We start from the raw sequence: 22,965 nt of genomic DNA, 5'->3' as shown, positions 1-22,965 counted from the left end.
TTACCTTGTTTGCCTCAGTTTCCTCATCTGTAAAGTGAACTAGAGAAGGAAATAGAAAATCACCCCAGTATCTTTGCCAAGAAAACCCCAAATGGGGCCATGAAGAGTCAGACACGACTGAAACAATTCAGCAACAACACATCTGTCCTCTGGCTCCAGAGTTATGTTCTCCAACAGCCTAGCTCAAGGATCCTGCTTAGCAAATGTAGAAAGGCCGGCTGTTCCTTGGCTCTTTCACTGTTAGCTAGGCTCACAAAGTGTTAGAGGTAGAAAGGGCCTTCGATCATCTCTTGTGCAATGTCTTCATTCCACAGACCCAGCATGAAGTGATTCTAACCCAGTCGAACAGACTACACTGCCATGTCACACCCAGTCCAGGAGGCCCAGCCTCCCTGTTTTTTTTAGCACCGCTGTCTCCTTTGGGATGGTTCCCTCCCCAGCTGAAGAAACAAACTGCCTTTCTGCAAGGTGGGGATCAAAATTGGTGCCCCACCCACCCAGCAACACCTGGCATCTCCCACCAAATTCCTGCTACTGTGTGGCAAAGGGCAGGCCTCAGAACATTTGAAGCTGAGGTTAAACTGATACTTAACTAGAGTCTGATGAATACATCACAGTTCTCCAGGCCCAGTTGATGGTGCCTCTCCCAGTTCCTTGGGGTCTCAAGGTGAGGAGTCATTTTGAGGTGGGTTCCCCACCAGAAGGGAATGGTCCCCTCTTGGCTAGCACTTTATAGCCACACTAATAACATGGACAATTCACACCCTGCAGTCAGAGATGGATCCCCTTTTCTCAGAGGCATGACCCCTTTGACTTACAGGAAAGGAGCTGGGAGGTGGCACTGCCCAGCTGGTGTTGGGCAGAATTATCCTGGTCCTTGATGGCTTGCAGAAGGAGCTGGGGAGAAAGGCAATGAGCAAAGGCGTGTGTCACCAGTGGGGCCATATCCACCAAAATGGATGGACAGTAAAATGTTCTTGGGCAATGGCACCAGCACATGGCTAAGAGAGGGCCAGGGATATCCAGATCTCACTTCGTATTCCCTTAGGAAGCCAGCGTTGGTGTGGGCTGACCTCTTGGCATGCTTCTGTGCGAAGTTCCTCACAATGATGGGCCAGGAGCTGGCGGGAGAGGGGGATACAATAAGATGCCAGCTAGAGCCATCTTTGCCCCTGAGCAGGGCAGCCCAATGGAGGAACAGAGTGGGAAGCTTCCTCTGTCCCAAGGCATCCCTGGACATCTCCCCCCCAAGCCTGAGGACACTAAGAGAGGAAGAAGGGTCAGGACTTACACAAGAGACTCAGCTGGCTCCTCCATAATCTTGTCCAGCAGACAGCTGTGCAGAAAAATGTACTGAGCCTGGCGGGAAAGAAGCAGGTGACAAGGAGAGTCCAAACTAGTGCTTTCCCAGGTGGGACAACTAGCAGGATTGGAGGGAAGGAGAACTCTAAGTAGAGGGATAAGGGATTCGGGGACATTATCAATGACCTATGGGCCAAAGCCACAGAGCTGGTAGTCAGAGGTAGGATTAGAATGTGGGCCTTCTGACTCCTGGGGTTTTTATATACTGGGGACTGTAGTGAGCTCTTGTAGAACCAGGCCTATAGCAAATATTTGGAAAACTTTGTGACAGAGAAGTGATAGACTCAAGGTGCACGTTGAGACAATTTTTTTTGGATACAATCAACAGGGGAATTTATTTTGCTTGTCTATGCATAATTGTTACAAGGGTTTTGTTTTCTTTTTTCTTCAAAGAAGGAGAGGTAGGAAAAAGATTAAATGGATTATTGCTAATCTGAAAAAAATTTTAATTGTTTTAATACTGGAAAATTGTTGAAAGTTACCAGTAGTTAAATAGAAGAAGATGATTCTGCCCACCTCAAAATCCCCTAAGACTTTCCCAGGGTGGTTACTTGGGCACCCTCAAGCCCCTCCACTCCACCAACTATTTGCCTTCCCTCCATCCCCATTCACCCTCCTTTCCTATCCTCTCTCTGCAGCCCTGGTGCTCACCAGGGTCTGGATCATGAGGGGCCGATTCTGCCGCAGGGCATACACCGTGTAGAACACATCCACCATCTGTTCCTCTTGTAGCTGTCGTAGGAGCCGAATCAGGGCCACAAAGGTTCCAGTTCGACCCACACCGGCGCTGAGGGGAGTCCCAGGTAAGCAGAGCCCCAATCCCTCCTCAGGGCCCTAGGCCAGCCAATGGGGCCGGCCCGATCATTTCTCTTGGTTGGGCTGTCCTAGTCTGACTCAACAGGACAGGGGAGGGGCAAAAGGGGCAAGTAGGAAAAGGGCACTTGGAGGAGAATAATGGGTGCCAGGGAAAGGACAGGGATGATGCGTCTTATTTGATTTGTACAACCCCTCCCATACACACATACAATATTCACTCAAACACACAGCACCTATCATGGTCTCCAATATACAACAGGAGAAAGGAAGTTGTGGAATGATTGGTGGGGGGACAGTGGGGATGAGGGGCAGAAAGAGGGGCTACTAGAGGAATTGGGATGGGAAATGAGGAGGCACTGAGGAAGAGTTGGGGAACTGGGGATACTAGGGTCAGGGGTGGGGACTGGGACGACATCATGGTGAGGAGGGGGCATTGGAGAGCCACTGAGGGAGATCAGGGATGGTGACAAGGAGGCTGGTCTGGGCAAAGGACAGAAGTGAATACGCCTGGAGCTCTCCTAACAGCCCCCAGCATTCCCCTCACTAGGCATCCAGACTCTTCTCTCCATCACTCACCTGCAGTGCACCAAGGTGGGTACCGTGCTGGGAGCAGCCTTTATTTCCTCCTGTACCAGCTCTGCAAACTTGACCAAGGAACCGGGAGCCTCAGGAACACCGTGGTCTGGCCAGGCCGTGAAGTGCAGCTGCTGGACCCTGCGTTCCTCCTGCTGGGGGCCCTGAGCAGGTGGGAGAGTCAGGTCTGGAGAGGACAGCTCTCTCTTTTCCCTACTGCTCCCCAGGGAAAGGTTAAAACCTGAACTTGGCCTGAGTTGGAAGCCAAGGTAAAGCCTGCCTCTCACTGGGCGGTAGGGCCATTTGCCTAAACCTGGGAAGCCTTCAGTGGCTGGCTGTTTCCAGGTCACTTCCCCTGCCTGTACAGATGAGGATAGAAAGGCAGCAGCTGGAAAGGGTGAATGAGTCTCCCTTTATACCCTTCCTAAATACTGATGATCAGAGCTGGGACTCTCAGGGTGAGGGCGGGACTTGGGGCAGGGGGCAAGGCAGACGGATGCCAAGGGCACAATATCCAGGGAAGGACAGTCGCAGACATTTCTCCATGTGACTTTTACATACATTTTAAAGGACAGAAAATTCTTCTCTTTGGTAGTTACTTATTTTGCATAATGGGCACCATCCTGAGATCTCAAAGTCTCTAGTGAACAGTAATCCATAGTGAGCCCAATTTTCAAACCTATCCAAGCCCATAGAAATGTCTTCTCTCAGCTCTGTTTTTCAAATTTCACCTCTAATTCCATCCAATTTCATTCATCTTATTTACCCTCCCTCGGTTGTTGTAAGGATCAAAAGAGGTAAGATATGTAAAAATAGATGGCAGCTGCAAGGTTCATTGGGTAAGAGCTCTGAACTTGAAGTCGGAAAGATCTGAGTTCAAATCCAACCTCGGACACTTATTAGCTGTGTAACCCTGGACAAATCTGCCTCAGTTTCCTATCTATAAAGTGAGAATAACATCTACTCCACGAGACTGTTGTGAGGATCAAATTCAATAACAAATGTACAAGATATTTTGTTGTTGTTGTAGTTGTCGTCCAGTCATTTCTGTTGTGTCCAAATCTTCATGATCCCATTCAGGGTTTTCTTTGTAAAAATATTGGAGCAGTCGGCCATTTCCAGCTTGCTTTACAGATGAGGAAACTGAGGCAAACAAGATTAAGTGACTTGCCCAGGGTCACACGGCTAATGTGTCCAAGGGCATATTTGAACTCAGGTCTTCCTGACTCCAGACCCAGCAGTCTATCTACAGCACCACCTAGACGCACCCTCTTAGAGCTAGATAAATGCTAGCTTTTTTTTTTACTGTTTTGCAAACCTTAAAGCCATAGATAAATGCTAGTTTTTATTATTATTAAACATTTTGCAAAACTTAGAGTGACGATGTAGTAGCAATTTAGATTTGAAGATCTTTTCCACCCATTTATAGGCCACGTGACCTGCTTATGTCAAAGGAAACCTAACAGAGTGACTTAGCTGTATTGTGAATTTGTTTTGGGGAAGACCCCAGCAGGGAGTCGGAGAGGTTTTGGGATGGCGAGCCTAAACGTTGTGATATTGTGTATTGCATGTTTTACTGTTGTGATAGATTGGGTAGATGGTTTATAGGATCTGGTGTCTGAATAACTGGTTTACCTCTTCTACCTTCTACGTGGAGAGTCTCGTAGACTTTGAGATACAGAACCACCCAGGCATTTTGACAGTTATCATCTACATTGTGATTATCACCTTGCTGATACAGGTGACTATTATTATTAAGGTGCTAGACAAATGTGAGGGAGGAGGCAGAGGAGGAGAAAGAAGATGGATGAGGAAGCAGAGTACGGCCCCCCATCCCACCCCATCCCACCCCTGCCAAGGTCCAGTCTCTTGTGCTGAAAAAGATGGTTTTTTGTGAACTGTATGTGAGTAAACTAAGGATGTCCAGTTGAATTATTCTTTTTTTTTCTGGGCATAAGGCTCAACTAGAAATATCTTTTAGGAGAGTTCCTCCTTTCTTTCCTCGGGAGGAAAAAGTGCCTGTGGCACTGTGAGGGATGGATGCTAGAACTGAAAACCAAGATATTGAGAGAAGAAGAGGTTAGGGAGGGGGGTTGGGAGGTGAGAGCAGTAATTAAGCATCTGGTAGTTCACTAAAGCCAGGGAGCCAGGGGGCTCAGGGACCAAGAAGGTCAGGAGTCTCAATGCATCTACTTGGGCTTTGAGACTAAAAGGAGAAAATCTGGGGTCAAGGGCAAACCCCCTGGACCTATTCCAACAATGATCCTTTACATCTTTCCCCAGGAGACTGGGAACTGGGACTGAGAGCTGTCTACTAGATGGGAAGCTCCCTGAGGGCAAACTCAATGTTATTCCTTTGATTTCCTGTCTGATCTAGCTCCTGTCCTATTCGGTATTCAACACGGGGCTCTGAACACTCCTGCATGTGGAACCCAGAAAGTGTCAACACTTTGGGAAGAGGGGCATCTCTAAGAATAGCTAGCACGTCATTTATGGAATTATAATTCTTTAAAATTTGAAAGCACTTTACAAACATTATCTCATTTGATTCTCACAACAGCCTTGTGAGGTAGGTGCTATTATCATCCACTTTTTACAGAGGAAGAGACTGAGTTTGTGAGAGATTAAGTGCCAGGATCACACAGCTCATATGTGTCTGAGGCAGGTTCTGAACTCAGGTCTTCCTGACTCTTGGTCCAACTTTTTATCCAGTATGTCACAACTCAGAGAAGAAGATGAGGTCAAGTTGGGCCTCATTGCTCCTCCTGCTCCCCTCCCAGGGATCTAAGGGGCAAACATAAAGCAGCAAGGTGCTTTGAGATCCTTAAAAGGAGGGGACCCCTAACTATTCACCTCATAATTAGGGCCTAGAGAGTCTCAAAGCTAAACCTTCCCCTCCCCCCTCACACAACCTGCCCTGGGGGACACTCACATATTGCACCTGGAGTTCCCTCCTTGTCCAGTCTTCCCCTTTCTCCTCTCCCAAGAGGCAGATGGTGATCTGGCCATGAGTGACCGGGGTGGAGTCTAATGGCCAGTAATGCTCACACAGGACCTAAGGAACAAAGAAGACATGAGGAGGAAGGTGAAGGGACAGTAAGAACCCAGTCACTCCCCCCCTATCACCCTACCTCCAATCTCCCAGATCTCTATCACTCTTGCCAAAAAGGACTAGCCTTCCACACCTTTGCCCAGGCACTGTGTTTTTCCTAGAATGCCCTTCCTCACTTCTTTTCCACCTTCCATACCTTTGCCCAGGCTGTGTCTTTTTCCTAGAATGCCCTTCCTCATCTTTTTTCCACCTATCAAATACCTATGACCAAAGGATGATAGATTTCAGCCAGAAAGTGGCCCTAGAAAACCAAGCATCCAATATCCATGATTTTACTGATGAGGAAACTGAGGTTAAGGGATTTTAAGTAATCTGACCGTACAGTCCCACAACACCACAAATAGGAAGTGGCAGGGCTGCTCTCTTAATGCCAAAGCCAGTGATCTTCTCTAAATTTGCATCCTTCTTGGCCTCTTGGTAGCCTTTGACATGCCTGTCACTCTTGTCTCCTGGATGCCCTCTTCTCCCTGGGCTTTCATGACATTACTGTCTTCTGTTTCTCCTTCCTCTTATTCAACTGCTCCTTCTCAGTTTCTTCATCCGGGTCAAGGCCATTAATTTTGGGTGCTCCCCAAGGATCTGTCTTGGGCCCTCTTTTCTTCTCCCTCTACACTACCCTGATTAATGATATTATTGGACCCCATGGGTTGACCAATCATTTCTACATAGATGATTCCCACCCAGATCTATATAGACAACACTAACTTCTCTCTGCTCCAGTCTCGTATTACCAACTACCTATAAGATACCTAAGGCTTAAAATGTCCTAAACAGGATTTAGTCTTCCCAAAATATCCCTCCCCTCTTCCAAACATCCCTCTCATGGGGAAGGAAGCACCATTTTTCCAGTTAGCCAGGGTCACACACTTGGGTGTCAACCTCAACTCCTTACTTGTACTCACCCCAGATACCCAATCTTTTGCCAAATCTTGCATTTCTACCTTCACAAGATCACTCCTATATGCCCCCTTCTCTTCTTCAACACTGCCACCACCCTGGTGCAGCCCCTCATCAACTCCCTCCTGGACCATAGCAACAGCGTGCAATGCTCTCCTTGTCTCCATTCAGCTGCCAAAAGGATTTTCTTAAAGTACAGTTCTGACCATGCCATTCCCCTACTCAACAAATGCCAAAGGCTCCCTGTTACCTCTAGGATCAAATAGAAAATCCCCTGTTTGGCTTTTAAAGTCCTTTACAAACTGTACCTTTCCTATTTTTCCAGTCTTTCCTCCACATACTGGACACTCCATTGACCTACTTGCCATTCCTCGGCCATGACACTTCATCTTCCACCTCTCTGCCTTTTTACTGGTTGTTCTCCATGCCTGGAATGCTCTCTCTCCTCACTTCTGCTTACTGACTTCCCTGGCTCCCTTCAAGACTCAGACCAAATCTCTTCTTCTGTAGGAGCTCCCCTGACCAGTGCTCTACTGCTGGGGCCTTCCATTTACACTGGATAGATCTTGCACATTCAAGTTTTTGTATGTCGTTTACCCCATTAGAACATGAGCTCACTGGGGGCAGGGACCCTGGTTTTGCCTTTCTTTCTGTTCCCAGGGTTTAGCATAGTGCCTCGTACATGGTATACACTTGATAAATGTCTGTTGTCTTGTCTGACTGGGATTCAAATTCAGGACTGGTTAAAAGAATTAGGAGGGTCTGGTATGGAGAATGAAAAACTTGAGGGTTTCGAGACATGAAGGCTGACTTCTCTACATTGTTGACTGACTAAGTGAGAGGCAGCCTCGTAAGCAAGAGACCTGGATTCCACCATTAACTATCTGGGTGACCTTAGAAAAGCTATTTCATGCCTCTAGCCCCCAGTTTACTCCTCTAAAATGGTGGGAGCAGGGGGAAATTAAATGGTCCCTAAGGCCGCTTCTGACTTTGACGCTCGAGAATTCTAAGAATGAATAAGCGACTCTATCTACACCAATCCTTCCCCCTGACCTAATCTATTTCTCCTGACCTGTATGCCTTCTCTGCCCCTTTTGTGCCCAAAGGTGGAGATGATATGGGTAAAAAGAACATGGGAACAGGTAAAAGGGGAGTGGAGAGCATCAGTCTGGAAATGAAGATCTCTGGGACCTACTTCCAGATCTTCTGGGCAGCTTCAGGAAAGACCTTGCCCTTCTTTTAGCCTCAGTCTTTCCATTCCATGAAATGGGGAGACTTGCTCCAGGTGCCCGTGTCTTCCACTCTGGCTATAGGGAAGATCTGTGGAGGACTTCCATCCACAGGCATGATATATAGGTCAAGCTTCCTAAGAGAAAGGTGTCTGCACTGACACCCAGTGGTGATTTCAGGCAACTACAAGGTATGCCTTCTTACCCGCCCATTCTCCATGCCTACGGTCAACATGACAATTGTGTGGATCTGCTGCTCCCACACCAGCCGCCAGAAATCTTCTATTGTCTTCCTGAGTGGGCCCTGAGTGGCAATGAACTCTTTTGATCTGGTATAGCCCTGAGGGGTGAGAACAGGGCCACATGAACACCTTTGTTATGGTGCACCCTTCCATAAATACAACACTGGTTTCCCTATGTGTATCCCCCAATAACATTTATAGGTATATGTGTGTGAATATGTGAAGACATAAATGTATAGATATATGTGTGTATACACACACATAATACATATGAAGACACAAGACTCAAACATGGAAGGGTAGCATCATAGAACCATTTTTTAAACCTAGTTGCCCACATACATACATATTTTTATACCTCACTGGGATAGAATGAGCATCATTCATGAGAGGGTAATAGCAAGGACAGGAGTATCCCACAGATAATCAGAATATAAATATATGCCGCAAGGACACATGCATAAATAATACAGGCAAACATATGAATGTGCCACATGGATAAAAATATTCAATTGAACACAGGCAACCAAAACACATAGTCCACAAACGCCCATGAGCAGAGAAGCCTATCTCAACAAAGATCAGTCAAGCAGGCATGCTGCAGGGACAGAAGCCCTCACAGATGGACCTTCCACACAGATAGATAGACAGCCCCTACAGAAGGCACTAACCGGGATGAAGTTGGCATTGATGTAGTCAGAATGAGGCTCACCGTCCACATAAGTCAACCTCACTCGAGAGTGATCATCTACAGGGACAAACTTTGGACATTTAGTGGTAGGACAACGAGCACACCCATCTTGCCCCTTTACCATCATCTACTTCAGACCCTAACCCAAGCCTTTTAGCCTCTCCCCCTTGCCCACTTCTAATGCCTGCCTGGCACTCACAGGGCAGCACATGTGGGTAGCGATTCTTGATGGCATTGGCAGGGTTCTCTGCCTCCAGTTTGGACAGCTCCTTGCCAACTTCCTTTAGCTCCTGTGGATAACAGGTGGTCAAGGAGGTGAACCAGATATCACCTGACATCATCCTTCAGAAGAATGGTTGTTGGGAAAAGGAGGAGGTAAACCTGTCCTTCCACCTGGAACTGTGAGCTGCCATAGGCTCTGAGCAGAGTAAGGGCCTTACCTCAAACTCCTGGAAGAAAGCCTGATGGGCATTGGCTTTCTTGGCCTCATAGTTCTGTTGGAAGTTCCGACTAAGAATTGGCCGGCGGATGTTCCTGAGGGCAGAGGGAATCAGTGAGTCAACCACATGGCAACCTTGCAAGGTCCTGTCTTGGACACTAGGGGAAGATTAGAATCCTAAGCAAGGTCCTTATTGTTAGAACACTCCCAATCTTATGGATAAAGAGGGAAGGAGAGGAGAAAAGGAAGGAGAAGGGAAGGAAGGAAGGAAGGAAGGAAGGAAGGAAGGAAGGAAGGAAGGAAGGAAGGAAGGAAGGAAGGAAGGAAGGAAGGAGAGAGTGAGGAAGGAAAGGAGGGAGGGAGGGAAGGAAGAAAGGGAGAAGAGGGAGGCAGGGGAGGAAGGAAGGAAGGGAAGAAGGAAGTAGGGAACAAAGAAAGGAAAGGGAGGAGGAAGAAGGAAGGGAGGGAGGGATGGAGAGGAGGAAGGAAGGAGAGGAGAAAAGGAAGGAAGGAAGAAAGGATTTATTAAGCACCTACTATGTGCCAGGAACAATGCTTAGCACTTTAAAAATGTATCTAAGTTGAACCTCACAACAATCCTAGGATGTACGTGCTATTATAATCACTATTTTACAATTGAGGAAACTGAGATAGGCAGATGTTAAATGACTTTTACAAGACCACATAACTCTGGCCTCTAGTCTGAGGTCAAACTTGAACTCATGTCTCCCTAACTTCAGACCCAGTGCTCTAACCATTACACTATCTAGTTCTCTAAGGGAAGAGTTCTTGATCAACCAAGAGATAGAGAAGATCACAGGAGATAAATTAGGTAAGTTTGATTACTTAAAATTGAAAAGTTTTTTAAACAAAATCAATATAGTAAAAATTAAACTGGGAAATTCTTTGCATCAAATTTCTCTGATAAAGATCTGATATTCAAGACACAGAAAGAATTGATTCAGATACATAAGAACAAGGATCATTCACCAACAGATAAATGATCAAAGGACATGACCAAGCATTTCTCAAGAGAAGACACGCAAGTTTTTAAGAATCATATAATAATTCTCTAAATCATTAACAAAAGAACTGCAAATTAAAACAAGCCTGAGGTTCCACCTCTTACCCATCAGATTGACAAAGATGATGAAAAAGGAAAATAACAGTTTTGGGAGAGCATATGGGAGAGTAGGCACTAATGGGTAGGACCACTCCAGAACTATGTTCAAGAAATCACTCAACTGTGGGTACCCTTAGACCCAGTAACACCACTACCAGGAATATACCCCAAAGAGATGAAAGAAAGAGGGCAGGACCTATATACAAAAATATCCATAGAAGAACTTTTTGTTATAGCAAAATACTGGGAGTTAAGGGACTGACTATTAATTAGGGGATGGTTGGACAAATTGTGGTATGTGAATGTAATAGAATATTATTGTACTATAAGACATGACTAAAGGGATGGATTTAGAGAAATCTGGGGAGACTTATATGAACTAATGCAGAGGGATGTAAGCAGGACTAGGAGAACAATTTATATGACTATGACATTGTAAAGAAAAACAGCTTTAAGACTTAAGAACTCTTAAGACTTTAAGACTTAAGAACTCTGCCCAATCCAGTGACTAAGAATGACTTCAGAGGAGAAAAGATGAAGCAAGCTACCCGCCTCTTGACAGAAGTGGTGGACTCGAGGTATAGAGTGAGACACACATTTTCAAATGTGGGCCAGTCTGTGGATTTCTTTTGCTTGTCAATGTTAACTTTTACAAGAGAGCTTCTTTGGGAAGGGGAAGGGAGAAGAGTTGTGGGAGGGGAGAAGGGTTAACAATAATGGTGCCAAAAAAGAAAAAGAGTGGGTCAACGAAGCATTTTAATGCACTAAAGAGAACAGAGTTTGCATCAGAGAAGGATGAAAACAAGCAGGATAGGTTTAGAACTAATTTTAAGTAAGTTGCACATAAAAGACATTCACAGTTACACATACAACCCTTTCCGTTCTTTACATAGGGAAATAAATGTTCACTTTTGTTGATGTGTGTCAAGTTTGTGACAAAAAATTAAGATTAAAAACCTGAAAAAATGTCCAAGGACTTCCCTAAGTCAAGGATGGGTACAGTTTAATGGGGTCTACATCACAAAAGATGCAAGAAAACACTGGGATTTTAAGTTAAAAGAGCTGCCAAAATCCTCTCTCCAAGTCAAAGCTGAAGAACCAGCAGATGGCAACAGAGAGCAATAATCATTCAGTAGGGATTCAGTTTGATGGATGGGGTACGTTGAGGACATTAAGCAGCCTCTTAGAATTTAATTGTGAATTATCCTAAGCACCCATGTTCAATGGCCATCTGTGTTCTTCTATGCATATTCGATGGTCATGTGTATTCCCTGTCTATGTCCCCACACCTACTTATGATGTGGCAAAGGATATGCCTGCATGTGCACGGGAGGAGTCTTTCTTCTCTCTTATCTTGCTCCGCTGTACGATGAAATAAACATCTTTTGCTTTGCATTAATGCGTTTTCTTCTGTCCTACCAAACATTTTGTCCTACTAAACTGTCCAACTTGTACTGAGTTGACAGTATAAAACTCTCAATCAATTTCAGATAAATTAACATCTAACCTTGTCTTTTCCCATCTTGTATTTGTGAAGTTGGTTTTTTTGGACCTAAATATAAGACTTTACCTTTTTCTCTTTTAAATTTCATCTTATTCGATTCAGTCCAAGATCTTTGGGGATCTTTAAACTCTAACATCTAACATGTTAACTATCTCTCCCAACTTTGTGTCATCAGCAAATAAGATGAGGATCCCTTACATGTCTTTATCCAAGTCACCGATGGAAAGCCTAAACGAGCAGGAAAAGTTCTAACATGCATCCATGGTGTACTCCACAGTGGATCTTCTAAGTTGACAGGGAACTCTTGATGAATACTCTTTGAGTCTTGAGTAACCAATCAGTTATGACTCCATCCAAAGGCAGTGTGGATAGCGCATTGGACTTGTCATTGGGAAAGATCTGAGTTCAAAGCTCAACTCTGTTACTTCCTAGTTGTGTGACCACAGGCTTGTCATTTAATTACTCTGAGTCTCGTCATCTATCAAATGAGGAGATTGGACTTAAGGACCTCTAAGGTCTCTCTCAGCTCTGAGGCTGTGATCCTGTGATCTATCCCACATCTCCTCATCTTTTCCATAAGAATTAAATAAGATACTTCATCTATCCAGGCAGACTTATCTGGAAATCTCAGCCTCACCCGGGAAGGAAGGGACCTGGAAATAACACTTACATTTCCTTGTAGGGTGTCATCTCTTGGGAGAAATGATTCTTTTCTAACCTAAAAAAGGAAGTCAGTTGAGAGAGGACCAGATAGCTGGAGTAACCCCCACCCCCACCAAAGGAGATTTCATTCTTCTTCAATCACCTGATCCCAACACCCATCACAAAGTCCTCAATCTCTGGAACTACAGTTGGAGTCCACGGGGAGCCCCTCTCCCTGTCTCCCCTTCCGCACCCCCTGCCACAAGGCCTACCTTTCAACGCGCACACGTCTACAGCACAGCAGGCCTAGCACGGCACACAGGGTAAAGAGGCAACCTGATACAATGCCTGATGCCACCAGGAGTGGCATTGATGACCCCGAGACACTGGCCCGAGGCTCTGGGGAGGATGAAGGAAAGAACAGAGCTGCCTAAGACAGTGTGCCCAGCCAACCACCAAAATCTAGGCATTTTCAATTAGCTCACCCTGTGGGTTACCCCCAGTCCCCTTACTGGAGTCATGCCAACACCTGAAGCTCAGAAACTTTTAAATAAATCAGCAGGCTACCCTACCAGCTTCAGTTACTAAGGTTCCTTCCTGTCTTCCTCTCTACAGTGGAGGCTAGACGACATACTGAATGGGAGCTCAAGAGCTCACTTCTGTCCTGTCCTCAACTCGTGGGTATGTGCCCTCTCCTCCACTGGCAACCAACCACAAAATAAGTAACAGGGTAAACAGTCCCATCTGAGCCAGGGATTCTAGAACACTCAGAGACCATGAAATACTCAGACCTGGAGGGATGGGGCGGGGGGTGGGGGGGAGAGAGCGACCATAATCATGGGATCATTGGATCGTTGCAGGGAGAGCAACCACAGTCATGGGATCATTGGATCATAGAGGGGAGAGCGACCACAGTCATGGGATCATTGGATCATAGTGGAAAGAGTGACCACAGTCATGGGATCATTGGATCATGGGGGGAAGAGCAACCATAGCCATGGGATCATTGGATCACAGAGGGGAGAGCAACCACAGTCATGGGATCATTGGATCATAGAGGGGAGAGCGACCACAGTCATGGGATCATTGGATCATAGATTTTGAGCTGGAATAGATCTTCAGGGCCATCAAGTCCAAGCCCCCACCACCATCACCATTTTACTATTTTGCAGATGAGGAAACTAAGTCACAGAAAAGTTATAAAAAGACTTACAGGATTTGAAACTATGCCTTCCTGATCTCTCCCTCCCCTTAACCTATTAGAGTGTAAAACTATAATAAGACTTTTTGTGTATAATATAGACATATATATAAACATATATATAATACTAGTCTCTCTTCTCCTCCCTCCTTTCTTCCCTTATTCCTCTCCCTTTCTCCTCCATTTATTCTTTCTCCTTCTATTTTTTTTCTCTCCTTCCATTCACTCTCTTGTCTGTCTCCCTTTCTCTCTCCCTCCCTTTTTCACTTTCTCCTCTTTCCCTCTCTCTCCCTCCATTTTTCTCTCCTTCCATTCACTCTCTTGTCTGTCTCTCTCTTTCACTCTCTCCATTTTGCTTTCTTCTTCCTCATCTTTCCCTCTTTTTCTTTCTCCCTCCATTCATTCTCTTATCTGTCTGTCTCTCTTCCTCCCTTCCTTTTTATCCCTTCATCTATGTAATAATATATATTGGTAATAATCATATGTGGGAAATGTTCGTCATAGCCTCTAATCTCAATATTATCCCCTCATGATAGAAATGAGCTACGTAAGGAGAATCTACAGATACCCTCCTTCCCTTTCCTAGTTCCCAAATCCAGCTGTAACATATGAGATGTTCTCACTTGCTGCTTACCTGAGAAGGCTGTAAAGGAGACAGTAGGATTGACCGGGTCAGAGCTGGTAAAGGCTGCAACACTGAACCTGGGGATTCATTCAAGGTTCAAGAGGAGAGTTGAAATTACCCAACCAGGAGTCTCGAACTAGGAGATACTGAGAACTCAGGATTTCCCAGAGCCACGGGATGCTACCTGTCCTCTGCTTTCTTGGCTCAGGTTTCCCCCTAACTTTGTTTCCATCATCTCTTCCCAGGAGGGCAGGAGCAGCTAGCAAACTCCCAGAGCCCAAAGAAAAAGGCAGACCTGTGGTGTTTGTGAATCAGCCCAACCTGATGGGCTAAACCAGGCTCTCTCCATGACCACCCAGCCGCATTCAGCATCAGCCCTCACCTATACTGGGCATCTGGCTTGAGCTTCCCATTACAGGTCTGCTGGGTCTGGCCACAATCCTCAGTGCCCACAGGCACTGTCCAAGAGCGGGGCATTGCCCATGGGCCTGGGCGGAAGGGGGAGGGCAGCAAGACAGCCAAATAAGAGTCAAGTCCTCTGTAGTAATGGTCATACCAAGTGTGGGAAATGGCTTCTCGGGATGGCTGTACCACTGGGAAATGGAAAAGAAGGAAGAGAGAGGGAGTCTAGTGATCAATGCATAGGAACACACACTACTTTCCACAAAGGGGTTGTTTTCCTCTCCCTAGACCCTCTCCTCCTTTCCTTTTTCAACCTATTACCCCACCCACCCAAAGGAAACTCACCATGCTGTGTCCAGAAGCACACGAGACAAGCATGTAGCTAGACTGACCAACTCTACGAGTTTTAGACGCTCTCCTTCAACCCATATCTCATATTCTTTCCCATAGCTATGTCCACATTTCTTTGGTGTCTGCCTCTCTTCCTGTCCTTAAGAGGTTCTGAGGTCCTTCAGCCTAGTATAAGCCTGCTAGTACCCACCACTGAATGCTAATTCCAAAGATGAAGTTCCCTGGTCTTGTATAGTCCCTTCCTTCCATCCTGCATGTCCCAGCCCTTGGATCACAGTCCCACCGACCCTACCCCACCCCCAAATTTAGACAATGTCTCCAGGGCTCCACCTCATACCCGGGCACTCACATGAGGCATTGGTGGTGGCAATAACACCATACCATTGGATCTGTCCATTATCCTCCCCAAACATGTCCCTTGTAATCACAACCCCAGCGCCTGCCTCAGACTCCAAGTGAGGGGCAGCTGCCATCTCTGGGGGGCGCCAGGCTAAGGGCAAAAGTGGGAAAGGGTCAAAACTCAACCACAGTGGTGGGGGGGGAGGGGGAGAGGGTGCGGGGCAGGGCAGTGGGGGAAGGGGCAGAATACTAACACCAAGACAGTGCCTAACTTGGAAACCGTTGGCAAGAGTCTTAAAAGCTGGATCCTAAGACAAAAGGTAGACAGCCAGTGGAAAGAATTTGAGTTCACAGGCCCTATGGATATAAGGGATCTTCAAAATCTAGACCAGAAATTTTTTTGTTTGACTATATATATTTGTAACAGGGCTTTTGTTTTTCTTGTTTTCTCAATGGGGATAGGGGGAGGGAGGGGAAGGGAAGGGAGGAAGTAGGCAGAAGAAGTGGATCTTCATTTGAAAATAAAATTAATTTAATTTAAAAAAAAACTAGACCACGCTAATATGGAAGTATGTTTTGCATGACTTCACATGTATAATCAATATCAAATTGCTTGCCTTCTCAAGGAGAAAGGAAGGGTGGAAGGGAGGGAGAGAATTGAAACTCAAAATTTTAAAAAATGAATGTTAAAATTTTTTATGTGTAATTGGGAAATATTTAATGAAATAAATAAAAATATATTAAAAGGAAAAAAATTTTGGCCATGGTCCTAATTTTACAGATGAGGAAATTGAGGCCTAGGGAGGCTATAGTAAAATAGCTGATAATTAAACCTCTGACTCCAAATCCAACACTTTCTGCACTCTGTGTGTGTGTGTGTATGTATGTATGTATATACACATGTATGTATGTATGTATATGTATATATACATATGTATGTATGTATGTATATACACATTGATTTCTATGATGATGTCCAATGGCCTGGCACTGGGAGCAGGCGGCAAGGAGGAGTCTGGGTAGTGCAGGTAACATACGCTTACCTTCTGGAGAGGTGGTACACAGCAGAGTAACCGTCTGACTCCACAGCCCATTTCTCCCCAGCAAGGTGAGGCTAAGGCGGTAAGAAGTGGCAGGTGTCAAGCCAGGGAGCCAGAGGGAATTCCTGGAGGTGTTGGCACTGAAGATGGGTTGTGCTTTCCCTCCAGTCTCCAGCTGCTCTGCCATTACCAGACAGGTGCCCACTTCTCCTACAGGAACTGTCCAGTTGAGCGCCAGATGGGTGGCCTCAGGTTGGCACTGCACATCTTCCACTGGCCTGGGCTCTGTAGGGACCAGATGCTCATCATCTTGTGGCCACTGATGCCTAAGTGGCATCCCCCAAAGAACTGGATATCCATGTACAGGGGGGTGATAGATCTTTCCATCAAAAGGAATAGAGAGATTAAATACCTGTTACCACATCAATAGGTGCATCCCACAAAGAGAAAAAAATTCTAAATTGGGCATCACTGCCTACCTTGAAGAGCACAGAGGACAATGCCAGTCTGAGAGGCATTAGCATGAACCTGCATAGGACCCAGAGTGGGCATCAGTGTTAACTTGGACTAATACTCAGCTGCCCCTGCCCAGCCTCCAAGAAATACAACCTACCGACAAGCAGCGCTATTGGACTGGTGGAAGCTTGGAGAGGTCCAGCTTGACACAGCACAGAGAAGAAGAAGGTATGCCCAGGAATCAGGCCTCTTAGGATGAGGCGGGTTTGGCCCAAGGACACAGGTTGCCTGCGGAGTAACTGCCCAGACTCTAAGAGCTGGGCCTGGCATTTCCCCTGCCCCTTTGGGGCAGCAGCCCAAGTCAAAGCCACCATGGCATTGTCCCCTTGCATGGTCACTGACAGCTCCTTGGGCACCAGTGGGGCTGTGGGGAGAGAGAGGGAGAGCGACAGAGATAGGGATGGGGACAGGGAGAGAGAAACAGAGAGAGAGAAGAAGTCATCCAAACATAGCCTGGGACCAGGCTACCCTGAGAGCTCCAACGTCCACTGCAGCCTCTGGCTCACTCCAGCCCCAGGGAATCTTGGGAGGCCCAGCAAGAAAGAGAAAGAAAGCCACAACTAATTTTAAGATGAGACAAAAGCATCCTATCTCTGCCTCAGCCACCCGCCCTTTCTGACCCAGACTGGAATCACTTGTGGTAGTCACTTCCCACACTGAACCAAAGATATGGACAAATATTTAGGCAAAGAAGGAATGATCCTGGGGGCCCTTTGGGCACAGCAAGGCCGAGATGCTATTGCCTTCTCTCAGAGCGTCTTCCATCCATTTTGCTTATATCTTGTTTACCTAATTGCTTACATGTTGTCTCCCCCATTAAGGTTCTTGAGGGTAGGGACTGTCTTTTTGGTTTCTTTTCTTAGTATACTCAGCACACTGCCTGGCATACAGTAAGCGCTTAATAAATGCTTGTTGACTGGACTTGACTTGGGTCCCCTCCTCCCCTTCATAATCTCTGATTCCCTCCACTCACGGGTCCAGCTGGTGATGTTGGCTGCCGCAGAATGGTGGGGCCCAGCTAAAGAGACAATCTCCACCCAGTACTCGGTGCCTGGAGTCAGATTGGAAAAACTTATATTGTTCACCTCAGGTCCAACAGCAGTGGTGCTCACCGTAGAGCCTTCCTGGTGAAGGGTGACTCGGTAGCCATCCTGGCTCCCGGATGCATGGTCCCAGGATACACATACCCTGGTCGGGTCCCTATTGGTCACATTTACCATGGCTGGAGTCAAGGGAACTGTGAAGAAAGCGGAATAGGGTCAGAGGCCACAGAGAGCAGGGAAGGAGACTCAAGCTGTAAGCAATGATCTTAGATCCCCTTCACAAAAGCCTATCCCTTCTCCCCACTCCTCAAAAAAAAATCAGCTTAAGGTCAGAAGAAACTCAAGCAAAGAGAGTGATCATCAGGTCTGTTACACTTCTTTCCCCATCATGGCTAGAACTAGATTAGGCAGAGAGATCTTTGTTCCTGTCATCAAAGTCTCCCACAGGCAAGGGAAGATTTAGATTTGGTCCAGAAAGGGACAAGAGTCCCAGTGGGGCTGACGAACTGTCTCTGTTCTCCTCCTCCCTAGTAGGCCATGGGAATGTGTATGTGTATGTGTGCATGTGTGTGTGTGTGCATGTGTATGTGTATATGTGTGCATGTGCGTGTGTGTATATGTATTGTGTGGATGTGCATGGGCATGTGTGTGCATGTGTTTGTGCACGTGTATGTATGTTGCATTGTGTGTCTGTGTATATGTGTATGTGTGTATGTGTGTACATGTGTATGTATATGTGTTTGTGTATATGTGTGTGCATTATGTGTGTATATGTGCATTGTGTGTGCGTGTATATGTGTATATTATATGTGCATGTGCATATGTGTGCATGTGTATGTGTGTATATGTGCAGGTGCATGTGTATATGTATGTATATGTGTCTGTGTGTATGTATGTATATGTGCGTGTGTGTTTATGCATTGTATATGTGTATGTGCATGTGCCTTGCATGTGTGTATATGTGTCTGTGTATATGTATGTGTGACTGTGTGTATGTGTGTATATTGTATGTGCATATGTGTGTGCATTGCATGTGCATGTGTATGTATATGTGTATTACATGGATATGTGTGCATGTATATGTGTATTGCGTATATGTATGTGTGTATGAGCATATATGTGTATGTGTGTTGCATGTGTATGTATATGTGCATGTATACATATGTGTGTATTGTGTGCATGTGCATATTGTGTGTACATGTGTGTGCGTGTGTGTGTACGTGTGCGTGTATGTGTATGTGTGTACATGTATTATACCCAAAGTCTTGCCACAGCAGTCTAAGTCAGGCTAGGGACTTAGAACCCAGGGAATGGCCTGGATGACCTCTGAAATCCCCCACCAACTCTAAAATTCTATGATACTCTCTCCATCTCCTCAGTGCCTCTCTGCCATCACAATAAGAATTACTCTCCACTTCCCAATATACCCCAGAGTATATTGGTCTAGAAATATGGCTACTCACAAGTCCATGAAGTAATGTTGGGGGCCCAGGCCTGGTAAGGTCCCCCGATGCTACCAGCCCTTAAACTGTAAGCTGTCCCTGGCTCCAACCCCCAGAAGGCATAGCTGGTGACATTGCCCATGAGGATAACATGGTGAGTGGCGTTGCCCATTGGCAGCTGGTACAAAGTAAGCTCAAAACTCTGTGCTCCACTTGGTTTCCAGGATGCCAGCAGGGCTGAGGCCTCAGGACTGCCCACATTGAAGAGAGTCAGGTTAGCTGGTGCCTCAGGATCTAGGAAATAACCAGTGTGGTGAGCGTCCATGGACAATGCCCTGTAATAAGAATGATGCAACATCCCCAGGAAGCCCCACAGGGACTCTTGCAGATGGCAAAGAAAGTATAGGAAGGTATATCAAGAGTAGTTAGGATGGGAATGTGGTACCCAGAAAGAATGCTGGAGTGGGGGTGGGAAGCTGGGGTACCCAAGCTCACTCACACGTCCAGGCTGTGGCATTTATAATGTCACTCTCATCTACACCTCGCAGGGCCACCAGCTGTACCATGAACTCCATGCCTGGGGGTAGCTGGGTCCAGGAGAAGCTCTGAATCTCAGAGGACAGCACTGCTTCTTCCTTCAGTTTCAGGGGTGCTAGGTGGAGCAGCCGTAACCGGTAACCATCCAAGGCCCCAGGAGGTGGGCTCCAGTGGGCAGTCAGGGTAGAAGGGTTGCCTTCACTTCCCAGGCTCAGGTTGACAGGGGAAGCAGGAACTACCAACACAGAGATGAAACAGATTCAGAATGTCTCCTTGCCATGGCCACTATTATAGAGCAGACAGAAAACCAGGCAATAAAGAGAACACACTAGAAATCCTATAGTAGACACCAGGACAATGAAGAGCTAGAAACTCACACGTGCAAGTCTGAGCCTTCTGGGTGGTAGAATTAAGGCGCCCAGCCCAGGCCCAAGCTGACACAATGAAGCAGGAACCAGGGGTGAGTCCCTCAAGAGTCAGATTAGTTTGCTTGCTGCCCACACCAAGGAAACCTAGGGTCTTCTGGGTCCCTTCTTCCTGCCAGGAAACCCCGTACCCATCTCGCCTTCCTTCTGGAGATACCCATCGGACATCCAGGTTGGTGGAGCTGCCCCTGCCTGTGACTTGCAGTGACTGTGGAGCCCGGGGCCCTGAAAAGATGGAAGACCTAATGATGAAGACTAGAGACACATCCCCTAGCCACATAACCACTGAGATCTCACCCTGCACGTCTCAGGAACTTGGGTTCCTGATCTCTGCCTTACCACAACACAGCAAAACTGAGCAGCCAACCTTTCTTGTCACTGCAATCCATCACATTATGCCACCCTTCCCTCTGATCCCACTGTATCCTGATACTCACAGGTATGCCCCACCAGGCTGAGTGGTGACCTCTGAGGATAAAGGATTAAATGCAAATTCCTGAACCCTGAGTTCCTGATTTCTATTCTACCACAACATAGCATAACTGAGCAGCCACCCTTCCTTGTCCACAGATGTCACCATAATCCATCACATTATGCCACCCTTCCCTCTGATCCCACCTTACCCTGATACTCACAGGTATGCCCTACCAGCCTCTGAGTGGTGGCCCCTGAGGGTAAGATAATATCGACTCGGTATTGGGCACCTGGCACCAGCCCTCGGAAAGTGACATGGGTGGCATTGGGCAGCACAGAAACATTGGCGATGACATCTGGGGAGCCCTCGGGGTAGAGCAGTACCCTGCGGCCTGGCTCCCTCGATGCCTGCAGCCCAGCTAGCTGGAGAACCCCAGGCTGGGGCCTGGTCTTGGAATCTGGAAAGGCTGCATTAAGAAAAAACCCCCAGGCAGAGTTAAGATGGAGAAAAGTAGTGGGCTGGATATAGTGCCAGCCAAGCCAAGCTGTGGCTAGCTATGAAATTCAGGATAAGATCTCTTCCCTCTGTAGAGTTCCTATAGTTTAGTATTTGGCTTCATTTCACTTTTCCCTTAGCTACTTACCAAAGCCCTTTCTGGTGGAAAAACATCTTTGTCTCTGCTGAACTAAGGGAAAAAGAGGGCTTGTCTATACCTTGGCCAGAACAGCAAACAACAGCTCATGCTTGCATAGCAATTTCACGGTTATAACCACCTGACCCTGTGAGCTATTTTATCCCTATTTCAGACAATGAATTTGAGTTTTAGAAGAAGTGATCTGCTCAAAGTCACACAGCTAAGTGTGATTAAGAGGCATAAATAGAACCCAAGTTTGCTCATCCCCAAACCTAATGCTCTGTATACCGTGCCATGCTGCTTGAGAGTATCACGCAGGAAATACAAAGAAATGTCCAGAAGAAAAGCAGAGCATGTGGTTACTTTACAATCTACTGGCACTGAATCCCAGACTGTCCGGGTTGGGGCTCCCTGTCCCTCCCTGGCTCTCTTGGGGTACCTGGGTATCACCAGTACAACTTACCTAGGTGACCAACCAAAACCCCCACACTCCAAACCAACACGAAGTTGGTTTAAAAACAACAAAACTTTACCAAATGAAAAACTTGTCTAATCTTCTCAGTTGTTAGTGCTCTCTCCAGCCTTAAAGCAACTTGATTTTCCTTATCTGTGAACATTTCATTTCCATCCCTCCCCTCACCCCAAACAATAGAAAGTAAGTTCCCTGAAGACAGCGACTTTTCTCCCCCAATCTTTTGTGTCCCCAGTGCCTAGAGGAGGGCCCTGGACATAGGAAACATTAAATAAACATGTTGAATTGAATTAGGAAATTAATATATAACCCTAGAGAATTAAGTACAAGGGGTAGAATTGTTCATTAGTTAACTCTTGTCTGGCTGTCTACCCTTGGGACAAAGCCCCTCTCTTTTTAACCCTTACTCCCCAATGTCTGCCCTGCCCAAAGAGAAGTGACAGTTTGGAGTAAGTTGTCTGCTCCCTTCTGTGAGTCTAAGGGGGAAATTATAGACTAATTTTTCCCAATTGATTCTTTCTGAAAGTTATTTGACAAATCAAAGACTGAGGGACCAACAGCAATAATAATAAAAATTATATGTATATACACACACAGGGTTTCATAGTCCAAAAGGCTTTCCTTACAAGCCTATGAGATAACTAGCACAAATATTACAGTCTCCATTTTACAGAAGAGGAAACTGAAACTGTCTAGTGAGGTAAGTAATCTCCTTATTTCACAGATGAAAAAGTAGAGCCAGTACTTTGGGGCTTTGTAAAGAACTAGAAACAAAAGGAATGCCCATCAACTGGGGAATGGTTAAACAAATTGTGCTATATGAATGTAATGGAGAGTAGTGTCTGGTAAGAAATGAATATGAAGAATTCAGATTGGCATGGGAGGACTTATAT

At 46.2% G+C, this 22,965-nt stretch overlaps 1 protein-coding gene across 1 annotated transcript in view; it reads right to left on the bottom strand.

The window, feature by feature from the left end:
- The window catches only part of LOC118848052 (receptor-type tyrosine-protein phosphatase V-like), a 31,664-nt gene that overhangs the window by 4,295 nt on the left and 4,404 nt on the right, over nucleotides 1-22,965 (bottom strand). Inside the window, exons 7-28 of the mRNA XM_036756786.1 lie at nucleotides 21,187-21,432; nucleotides 20,504-20,776; nucleotides 20,089-20,361; nucleotides 19,611-19,883; nucleotides 18,078-18,341; nucleotides 17,202-17,468; nucleotides 16,592-16,873; nucleotides 15,559-15,699; nucleotides 14,839-15,049; nucleotides 14,466-14,533; nucleotides 12,903-13,029; nucleotides 12,659-12,706; nucleotides 9,363-9,456; nucleotides 9,122-9,212; nucleotides 8,903-8,979; nucleotides 8,195-8,329; nucleotides 5,684-5,806; nucleotides 2,755-2,915; nucleotides 2,014-2,149; nucleotides 1,292-1,359; nucleotides 1,034-1,121; nucleotides 819-897 (exon numbers count right to left, since the gene is read on the bottom strand). Coding sequence (XP_036612681.1) covers nucleotides 819-897; nucleotides 1,034-1,121; nucleotides 1,292-1,359; nucleotides 2,014-2,149; nucleotides 2,755-2,915; nucleotides 5,684-5,806; nucleotides 8,195-8,329; nucleotides 8,903-8,979; nucleotides 9,122-9,212; nucleotides 9,363-9,456; nucleotides 12,659-12,706; nucleotides 12,903-13,029; nucleotides 14,466-14,533; nucleotides 14,839-15,049; nucleotides 15,559-15,699; nucleotides 16,592-16,873; nucleotides 17,202-17,468; nucleotides 18,078-18,341; nucleotides 19,611-19,883; nucleotides 20,089-20,361; nucleotides 20,504-20,776; nucleotides 21,187-21,432 — 3,525 coding nt within the window. The remainder of the gene's footprint in view (nucleotides 1-818; nucleotides 898-1,033; nucleotides 1,122-1,291; nucleotides 1,360-2,013; nucleotides 2,150-2,754; nucleotides 2,916-5,683; nucleotides 5,807-8,194; nucleotides 8,330-8,902; nucleotides 8,980-9,121; nucleotides 9,213-9,362; nucleotides 9,457-12,658; nucleotides 12,707-12,902; nucleotides 13,030-14,465; nucleotides 14,534-14,838; nucleotides 15,050-15,558; nucleotides 15,700-16,591; nucleotides 16,874-17,201; nucleotides 17,469-18,077; nucleotides 18,342-19,610; nucleotides 19,884-20,088; nucleotides 20,362-20,503; nucleotides 20,777-21,186; nucleotides 21,433-22,965) is intronic.

The sequence above is a fragment of the Trichosurus vulpecula genome, chromosome 4 (assembly GCF_011100635.1).
Source record: "Trichosurus vulpecula isolate mTriVul1 chromosome 4, mTriVul1.pri, whole genome shotgun sequence".
Classification (NCBI taxonomy): domain Eukaryota; kingdom Metazoa; phylum Chordata; class Mammalia; order Diprotodontia; family Phalangeridae; genus Trichosurus; species Trichosurus vulpecula.
Note: the sequence above shows the minus strand (reverse complement) of the source record. Positions and strands in the feature narration are given on the sequence as shown.